At 45.3% G+C, this 10,318-nt stretch overlaps 1 protein-coding gene across 1 annotated transcript; it reads left to right on the top strand.

Moving 5' to 3' along the window:
• The first annotated feature begins 954 nt into the window (after positions 1–954).
• Positions 955–9,642, top strand: LOC104646638 (uncharacterized). The gene is made up of 6 exons (XM_026030319.2): positions 955–4,493; positions 4,740–5,295; positions 5,371–5,564; positions 5,649–6,959; positions 7,065–7,449; positions 9,478–9,642. Exons 1-6 carry the CDS (start codon positions 955–957, stop codon positions 9,640–9,642), a joined length of 6,150 nt encoding a protein of 2,049 aa, XP_025886104.2.
• Positions 9,643–10,318: the final 676 nt, after the last annotated feature.

Raw genomic sequence — 10,318 nt, 5'->3', positions numbered from 1 at the left:
AGGTAGACATGACCACGACAATCTACAAAGCTGCGGTCACGACTTTGGATGAAGATCTGGCGTCGCAGATAAGAAGAAAGAAGGAGGTTGAGACGGAAACCGAAAGCCTAAGGAAAAGGTTGAACTTGCTTCGTTTGGAGATACACGAAGGAAAGGCGAGAAAGGCGAAGATAGATATTGAAACTGCCGTAGCGTTGGCCAGAAGTGCGGCACTCGACGAGGAATCGGCGACCCATAGCGACCCAAAGGGCGGAAAATACCTCGCCCATGATCTGGGAGCAGATAACAGTGGCCCCGACCGTGAAGTGACTGAGGAGGATGATGAGGAAGAAATCGTCTACAAGCCTCCATTTCCGACTGTCTGAAAGGAAAGGAATGACGCAGCCACAAGACAAGAAATCTCCGAATGTGGTCTTCTAGAAATCTCAATGTTGTTTTTCAATTCCCTTGTAATCACAACGAAAGAATGAATGGAAAATTTTCATCCTAAAATCCGAACTACGTTGGGCCTGAATTCTCCCCGTGAGATACGTAGGCAGCCTTCCCGGCCCGGCCCCTATCACAGAAAATTTTCATTCTTCTCCATGTTTTGAAGATATGAAGATAAGATCAACGGACGTCGAAAGGCAGCTGCAAGAAGAACATAGCTCAACGTGATTCAGCTTTCCCGAGATGACGTCAAAACAAACAAATTCCTGTTTGTTCAAAATATATTTCCGTCCTCATTCGTGGGTTAAGATATCCTCAAACAAAGCGACTTGTGTGTTTATCTGTTTTATGTGCGATATTATGCATTTTGTACTCCGGATATGCACTAACAAATCTGCATTTGAGTTATTTTGCCTTTCAGGTACATCTTACTGATCTGTGTCGATAAAGCTAGCAGATCACCACTACTTCACCAGATCAAAGGGTCCCGCAGATTCCTGCCCCGGACCAAACGCAAATACAGCCATGGGAGACAACGATGAGGAAGTCAGCCTTACAGATTTTGTGGTGGCTCAACCCACCGCGGCAGATCAAAACGAATTGATCATGCAGCTGATGCAACAGATTGCTGAAATGAAAGTTGAAATACAACGGAGACAGGATGCGCCTCCACCTGGATTTGGTACTAATATTGCTGATGCAAGACCTCCGGTCTACTTCCCTTCATCAAACATAGATCCAACTCAGAACCAGCCTTCTACACCTGTGCATAATCCATCTGTGATAGACCTAACAACCCAAAACCCCCAATACGCTTCTGCATCTTACCAAACTCCTTCACCTCTTCCAATTAACCACCCTCAAATACCACCCCATCCTCAGAATACTCAAACTGCCCCACCGCCACAAAATCAAAACCAAACTCAAACTGCCTTCAATACCCAAGCATTTCATCCGCATTTGAGTCAGAACACCAATCCTCAGGCCTACCCACAAAACTACCAGACCGCCCAAAACGTTCCAAGTCCCTTTATAGCTCCACCCCTCCCCAAAAGAGCCACCTTCCAAGTTCCCGTTCCTGCCGAGCACGAGCTGCACGGTTCTGAGTTGGATCACTATGAAGAACAGGAAAGAGAATGGAAGGCGAAAGAAGAAGTGAAGATCGATATAAAGGAAGAAATCAAAAGGGCTATGAAAGAGCTGCAGTGCATCCCAGACACCGTCGGACTTAGCTACGCAGAATTGTGCATCCATCCAGATTTGAACCTTCCCGAAGGTTTTAAAATTCCGAAGTTTGACACCTTCGGAGGAGCAGGCAATCCTATGGCGCATTTGAGAGCGTATTGTGACCAGCTCGTGGGAGTTGGCAGGGATGAGGCCTTGTTGATGCGGCTTTTCAGCCGAAGTCTGTGTGGAGAGGCCCTCGAGTGGTTTACTTCACATGAAACCAGGCAGTGGCCCAGTTGGAATGCATTGGCTAAGGACTTCATTGACCGATTCGCCTACAATGTTGAAATAGTGCCCGATCGGTATTCTCTAGAGAAGATGAAGCAGAAACCAACTGAAAGCTATAGGGAATTTGCCTATAGGTGGAGGAAAGAAGCGGCGAGGGTAAGGCCACCCATGACCGAGAAAGAGATTGTGGAAGTGTTCGTGCGGGTACAGGAGCCTGAGTACTATGATCGAATCATGTTGCTGGTCGGAGCTAAATTCGCTGAGATAGTCAAAGTTGGTGAGACTATCGAAGATGGTCTAAAATCGGGGAAGATAGCCCGTGTATCTGCGTCGCCTGGGTCTTCAGGATTGATAAGGAAGAGAAGAGAAGAAGTTGCCGCTGTCTCGTATGGGGGAAGAAAAACCCCTAGAAACCCGTCACATTCCCAAGATCGTTTCAGGCCTTCCCCAAAGTCCCACCGATCCAACTACCCACAACCCGATCATCCTAATAGCCACAATACTGTCCCCACCTATCAGAATGCTCAAATTTCGTCGTACCAAGGTACACCCTCTAATCTCCAAAATTTTTCTCCCATATTCCCAAATTACCCTCAACCATACCAGATCCCATCCCCTTATCAGAACATTGCTCCCAACTGTGCCAACGTACAGTCGAGCTACCGACCACCTCCGCCCACTTATCAAGTCCGAGCTCCATTATATCAGGACCCCCTCCCGAATTACCAAGCTCCAATGCCAAATTTCCAGGCAAACCCTTATCCCCGGAGCCAAGCTCCTCGTACAAATACCCAAAATTATCAGCGGGTGCCTCCCCCTCGGCAAAGTGGTTATGATACTTCCCATCCGAGATTTGAAAAAAGGCCTTCAAGGAACTTTACCACACTTGCTGAAAGCCGGACCAAACTATTTGAGAGGCTAGCCGCAGATGGATACATCCACCCTGTGGGGCCCAAACCCGGGGATGTTAACTCGAAGTTCTACAGGCCAGATCAAAGGTGTGCTTATCATTCCAACAGTGTTGGACATGACACGGAAGATTGCATCAACCTCAAGCACAAAATCCAAGACCTGATCGATCAGGAGGTAGTTTCTCTGCAACCGGCAGTGCCAAACGTCAACACAAATCCGTTGCCGAATCATGGAGGTGACAACCTTAATATGATTGAAACGGATGAAGACGGGTGTGGAACAAAGATGATTACCCCTATTGTGCATGAGGACTTGGAAAGGGCTGTCGCTTCTTTAAGCGTCAAAGAAAGGAGGAAGTTTGTTATTCTGACACCTGCAAAGGCTGTTGCCTTGGCGCCTTCGAAAACTCTCGTTAAGCCCAAATTTGTCATTGAAACCGCCGTGGCCCAAGGCATGACCAGGTCCGGAAGGTGCTACACTCCTGATGAGCTTGCTCTCGGAGGACAGAAGAAGGACCATGCTAAGAGGCCGATAAGCGAGGGGGAAGCAGAGGAATTCTGGAGAAGGATGCAACCTAAGGACTATTCCATCGTCAAACATTTAGAGAAGACTCCGGCTCAGATCTCCGTGTGGGCCCTGCTGATGAGCTCTCAGTCCCACAGGCAGGCCTTAATGAAAGCTCTTGATGATACATACGTACCCTCAGGTACAAGTAGTGATAACGTGGCCGCTATGATTCATCAAGTCATTCGGGGGCACCGGATCAGCTTTTGTGACGATGAGTTGCCAGTCGAAGGAAGATCCCACAACAAAGCGCTACACATTACCGTGATATGTCGTGGAAAGGTTGTCAACTGTGTTTTGGTAGATGATGGGTCCGGTTTGAATATTTGCCCATTGACGACGTTGAGGCAACTAAATTTTGACCTTGGGAAGCTGGAGCAGAATCAGGTCAATGTAAGGGCATTTGATGGTGTGCAAAGAGACACCTTAGGGGCTGTGACTTTGACCCTTCAAATGGGCCCCGCAGAGTTCAGTGCGCAATTCCAAGTATTGGACATAGACACTAGCTACAACCTTCTTTTGGGAAGGCCGTTTATCCACATGGCTGGAGCCGTCCCCTCTACTCTCCATCAGATGATGAAACTTGTGTGGAAAAATGAAGAGTTAGTGATTCACGGCGAGGGAAGTCGCTCGGGCAAGCAGGTGTCGGTCATTGATGAGATGCCGCAAGGCGCAGACTTTTACACGGTGGAGCTGGTGAATGCCACCAACGAAGATTTGGCCCTCAACTCCATGCCAACCGTGTACAAAATGATAGCCACGGTGATGCTGCAAAATGGGTTCGAGCCAGGTTTCGGATTGGGAAGAGATTCCCAAGGAATTATTGAGCCTGTTCCGGTCCTTGCTCAGGGATCAAAGTATGGTTTGGGGTACATCCCCACAGATGATGATATAAAGATGAAGAGGAGGAGGGATCAAGAGTTGACTAAGCCGATCCCGTATCTCTATCACTCCTTTCCAGTTCGGGAGCACGCCGAGCCTGAAGACGACGGGGAAGGAATCTGTGACCTGTTCAAGGAGATCAATGCCGTCATAGAGGAGGAGGCTGAGCCAGCTGGCTTTCGCGATGCTGAACCGGGGGAAATGCTGAAGAATTGGACGTCCACACCAATCTTGATGTCCCGGACTTTTGGGTAGAAAGGAATTATTTTGTGCATGCCAAAATCGGTGGTCGTTCGGAAGAGGCCCGAGACCCACCATTTCTGCATTTTCTTGATTTTGAATTTTGTTATGATTGTTTAAAGGGCGACATGGCCTTGTGCCATGACCCAACTTTGCATCTCGATTCAATTTAAATGAAAGCCTCCTTATTTTGACCTTGTTGATTCGATTGCTTGTTATATTTTACTTTTCTAAATTTTGTCTGTTTATGATTTCAGTAACGTAAGTTACAAACCTGCCAACGTCATGTCATGTCATGAGCTAAACGAACAAAATAAGGCAAATGATGACGAGGCTGACGACTACGACGAAGAAAGTGGGGAACCAGACTATGTAGCAGAAGAGTTTCAACAATTCGAGAATCAACATAAACCAAATCTGGAGGAAACAGAGACGTTAAATTTGGGAGATTCAGAATGTGTCAAAGAGGTTAAGATCAGCACTCACCTGAATGAAACTCAGAAGGAGAGCCTGATTCATTTGCTTGCCGAATACCGCGATGTGTTTGTTTGGGAGGTCAGTGACATGCAGGGGCTGAGTACCGATGTCGTATCTCATAAGCTGCCTATCAACCCAGGGTTCGAGCCAGTGAAGCAAAAGACTCGGAAATTCAAGCCTGAGTTGAGTTTGAAGATTAAGGAGGAAATCACCAAGCAGATAGAGTCCCGGTTGGTAGAAGTAACGCAATATCCCACCTGGTTGGCGAATGTCGTTCCAGTCGCCAAGAAAGATGGAAAAATCAGGATTTGCGTTGATTACAGAGATCTCAACAAGGCTAGTCCAAAGGATAATTTTCCGTTGCCAAATATCCATATTCTGATTGATAACTGTGCCAAACATGAGATGCAGTCATTTGTGGATTGTTACGCGGGTTATCACCAGATTCTGATGGATGAAGAAGACGCAGAGAAAACGGCCTTCATCACACCTTGGGGGGTATATCACTACAGGGTGATGCCGTTTGGGCTCAAAAACGCCGGTGCCACTTACATGAGAGCCATGACGACTATCTTCCACGACATGATTCACAAGGAAATTGAAGTGTACGTGGACGACGTCATAATTAAATCCCGCGAGAGTTCGGATCATTTGACACACCTGCGAAAATTCTTTGAACGTTTGCGTAGGTACAACTTGAAGCTAAATCCCGCCAAGTGTGCTTTTGGAGTCCCAGCTGGGAAATTGTTAGGGTTTATAGTCAGTAGAAGAGGTATTGAGCTCGACCCTTCCAAGATCAAAGCAATTCAGGAGTTACCTCCGCCGAAGACGAGAAAAGAGGTGATGAGCTTCTTAGGGAGGCTAAACTATATCAGTCGGTTTATAGCACAATCGACGGTGGTATGTGAGCCTATCTTCAAGTTGCTGAAGAAAGATGCCCCAACTAAGTGGACTGAGGAGTGCCAGACCGCTTTCGACGCTATCAAGAGCTACTTGTCTAACCCACCGGTATTGGTTCCTCCGCGGGAAGGGAGTCCTTTGTTGCTATATTTGTCTGTCTCGGATAACGCCTTTGGATGTGTACTTGGTCAACACGACGAGACAGGGAAGAAGGAAAAGGCTATCTACTACATCAGCAAGAAGTTTACTCCGTACGAGTCTCGTTACACTTTGCTGGAAAGAACATGCTGTGCTCTGACATGGCTTGCCCAGAAGCTGAGGCACTACCTGTCGTCGTATACTACATATCTTATCTCCAGGATGGATCCGTTAAAGTATATTTTCCAGAAAGCGATGCCGACCGGGAAGCTGGCTAAATGGCAAATGCTGTTGAGTGAGTTTGACATCGTATACGTGACTCAGAAGGCAATAAAAGCACAAGCTTTGGCTGATCATCTTGCGAAAAATCCAGTTGATGAAGAGTATGAACCTCTCAAGACATATTTTCACGATGAAGAAGTGTCATTTGTGGGTGAAGATATCTCTGAAGTTTATCCAGGTTGGAGATTATTCTTCGATGGAGCGGTGAATCACCAGGGTAAAGGTGTTGGAGCAGTCTTGGTATCAGAATCTGGTCAGCACTATCCTATGGCGGCTAAGCTACGGTTCAACTGCACAAACAACATGGCTGAGTATGAAGCTTGCATTCTCGGTTTGAAAATGGCCATTGACATGAATGTTTACGAGTTACTGGTTATTGGAGATTCAGACCTTTTGATCCATCAAGTTCAAGGAGAATGGGCTGTGAAGAACCCAAAGATTGTACCTTATGTACAATATGTGCAAAACCTGTGTAAAAGGTTTCGCAAGATCGAGTTCAAACATACTCCCCGAATACAGAATGAATTAGCTGATGCTCTTGCCACCATCGCTTCAATGATCAAACATCCGGATATTGATTACATCGACCCGCTGGATATAGATTTGAAGGAGCATCCAGTCCATTGTTCACACGTGGAATCAGAACCAGATGGTTTGCCTTGGTATTTCGACATAAAGAGGTACTTGGAGTCTGGGACATATCCAGAAGACGCCACATCTAATCAAAAGAAGTCGATACGTCGTATGGCTCTCAATTTCTTTTTGAATGGAGAAGTCCTTTACAGGAGGACTCCAGATTTGGGTCTTTTAAGATGCGTGGATGCTGCTGAAGCCGTGAGGCTTATTGAACAGATACATGCTGGAGTCTGCGGCACACATATGAACGGGCTTACCTTGGCAAGAAAAGTCCTTCGAGCCGGTTATTTCTGGATGACTATGGAGCATGACTGTTGCAAATTCGTGCAAAAATGCCACAAATGTCAAGTGCACGGTGATCTGATAAGGGTGCCACCTCACGAACTCAATGCTATGAGCTCACCTTGGCCATTTGTAGCCTGGGGAATGGATGTCATCGGCCCTATAGAACCGGCCGCTTCCAATGGACACAGATTTATTTTGGTTGCCATCGATTATTTCACCAAATGGGTGGAAGCAGCCTCTTACAAATCGGTAACCAAGAAAGTGGTGGCCGACTTTGTCCGCAACAATCTGATCTGCCGATTTGGAGTTCCAGAATCCATCATCACTGATAACGGTGCAAATCTCAACAGTCATCTGATGAAAGAGATATGTGAACAATTTAAGATTATTCACCGAAGGTCAACTGCTTATCGCCCTCAAATGAACGGAGCTGTAGAGGCCGCCAACAAGAACATCAAGAAGATTCTGAGGAAAATGATTGACAAGCAGCGGGGTTGGCATGAAATGTTGCCATATGCTCTACTGGGTTATCGAACGACGGTCAGAACATCAACTGGGGCTACTCCATACTTGCTAGTATACGGAACAGAAGCAGTCGTACCTGTTGAAGTCGAGATACCGTCACTGAGGATCATCCAAGAAGCTGAGCTAAGTAATGCTGAGTGGGTTAGCAAACGGATTGATCAACTAGCCTTGATTGATGAAAAGAGGATGGTTGCTGTTTGTCATGGCCAGTTGTATAGACAAAGAATGACTCACGCTTTTCACAAAAGAGTAAGAGCCAGAAATTTTGAAGCTGGTCAGTTGGTTCTTAAGCGTATTTTTCCTCATCAAGACGAGTACAAAGGAAAGTTCGCACCAAACTGGCAAGGTCCTTACATGGTCCGCAAAGTACTATCTGGAGGTGCTTTAGTCTTGTCAGAGATGGATGGCGCTGTGTGGCCCAAATCTATCAACTCAGATGCTGTCAAGAGATATTACGCGTGAAGTTCGTTTTGCATTTCCCATCATTTACTTGTAATCTTCTGTTTGCTTGTATTTGTTCGAATTTGAATTCTTATCCCTCTTGTAACGAACTACGTCTGACCTGAATTCTCGAGAACGAGATACGTAGGCGGCCTATGTCGGCTTCGGTCACCCCATTTATTCCCCTTGATTATTCCTTGTGTTGGAACTACGTTTGACCTGATTCCTGCCTCAACGGGATATGTAGGCGCCACAACGGCTCGGTCATATACCCAGAAGATTTCCATTTCTCTCCATAATGGAAACTAGGACAGAATTTTTGAGAGGATCTCAAAAATTCATTTGAAGTTGGACTTCTTTAACAAGTCAAAACAGAAGACCAAATTCTACGACCTGAACTACGTTCGACCTGAATTCTCAAGAATGAGATACGTAGGCGGCCTTTGTCGGCTTCGGTCGGTTTCTTTGTAAATTTTATTCTTGTTAACCTTTAAAGGGAACTACGTTTGACCTGATTCCTGATTCAATGGGATACGTAGGCGCCACAACGGCTCGGTCATATACCCAGAAGATTTCCATTTCTCTCCATAATGGAAACTGGGACAGAATTTTTGAGAGGATCTCAAAAATTCATTTGAAGTTGGACTTCTTTAACAAGTCAAAACAGAAGACCAAAATTCTACGACCTAAACTACGTTCGACCTGAATTCTCAAGAATGAGATACGTAGGCGCCACAAGGACTCGGTCATATCTCTCGTAAGATTTCTATTTCCCCCTTCTACAATAGAAACTGGGACAGAATTTTTGAGAGGGACTCAAAAATTCTCCAAAGGGAACCTTCTTCTCAGCGGATCAAACTAAAGACATTTCGAGTTTGCGACTGGGACAGAATTTTTGAGAAGATCTCAAAAATTCCGAGATTTGTTCGGTTACAATGGAAAGAGGAGCAAGATACTAAATTGGGACAGAAATTTTGACGATGGCCTCAAAATTTCGTCATGGGACTTCCCCACAAGTCCGGAATGCCTCTGAAATTCATTCGACAAGCGTCGGACTCAAAGAAGCTCGTTAAGCCTGACATGACATGACTTGGCATTGACTTTTTCGAGATACTATTTCTTAAAAAATTTCTTGCTTCCCTTAAAAATTTCCCTTTTATATTTCATCTGTTTTGGCATAAGATATTTTCTTATCTATCAAGAGTCGGGAAATCGGGAAATCAACCGAGGACGTCAAGACAAGGAGCAAACAATCGAAGGGATCGACACAGATCAGTATGTTTAAAACTGACAATTTTTCTGTGGATGCAGGTTTATAGCTTCACTTCGAAATCGGCCGAATTCTTCCGACTGATGAATACGGAGAAGGAGAAAACTATCTCCAAAGCCGGTGATTTTATTGAAAGCAAGAAGCATTTCATATCTTTATGCCAAGATGCTTGTGAATGTGTTTGTTTATTTCAAGCCATTCCCTAATACATGAAATTTACAAAGTGCCTGGCCAGATTCAAAGGTGGATCAAAAAGGAATCTTAGCGAAGATTTCACGATTTCTATAGAAGACGCTATTTGCATCGCGTTATCAAAGCAAGATGATTATTGTCGATCAAGACAATGCATTACCTCAGAAGAGACAGCTATGCAATTATTATTTTTATCATTATCGATCAAGTCGATATATTATTTGGAGGTCGTCTTGCCGTTACTATTCACGGGGGCAATATAAATAATTATGCATGACGAGAAGATTTCATGCCTCGTCGAAATTTATACATCGCGAGAAGAATTTATGCCTCGCTGGAATTCATGCATCCCGGAATCATGCATCGCGAAAATCATGCATCGCGAGTCAATAATCATGCATGACGAGAAGATTTCATGCCTCGTCGAAATTTATACATTGCGAGAAGAATTTATGCCTCGCTGGAATTCATGCATCGCGGAATCATGCATCGCGGAAATCATGCATCGCGAGTCAATAATCATGCATGACGAGAAGATTTCATGCCTCGTCAAAATTTATACATCGCGAGAAGAATTTATGCCTCGCTGGAATTCATGCATCCCGGAATCATGCATCGCGAAAATCATGCATCGCGAGTCAATAATCATGCATGACGAGAAGATTTCATGCCTCGTCGAAATTTATACAT

The sequence above is a fragment of the Solanum lycopersicum genome, chromosome 3, assembly GCF_036512215.1.
Source record: "Solanum lycopersicum chromosome 3, SLM_r2.1".
In the NCBI taxonomy this organism is placed as follows: domain Eukaryota; kingdom Viridiplantae; phylum Streptophyta; class Magnoliopsida; order Solanales; family Solanaceae; genus Solanum; species Solanum lycopersicum.
Note: the sequence above shows the minus strand (reverse complement) of the source record. Positions and strands in the feature narration are given on the sequence as shown.

What these genes read in the sequence shown, in the direction of transcription:
- LOC104646638 (XM_026030319.2), top strand. Translation starts at nt 955, where the DNA reads ATGGGAGACAACGATGAGGAAGTCAGCCTTACAGATTTTGTGGTGGCT. An exon ending in ATTCACAAGGAAATTGAAGT is followed by an intron (nt 5,565 to 5,648) that starts GTACGTGGACGA and finishes ACGTTTGCGTAG; the next exon opens with GTACAACTTGAAGCTAAATC. An exon ending in AAGCAGCCTCTTACAAATCG is followed by an intron (nt 7,450 to 9,477) that starts GTAACCAAGAAA and finishes CTGTGGATGCAG; the next exon opens with GTTTATAGCTTCACTTCGAA.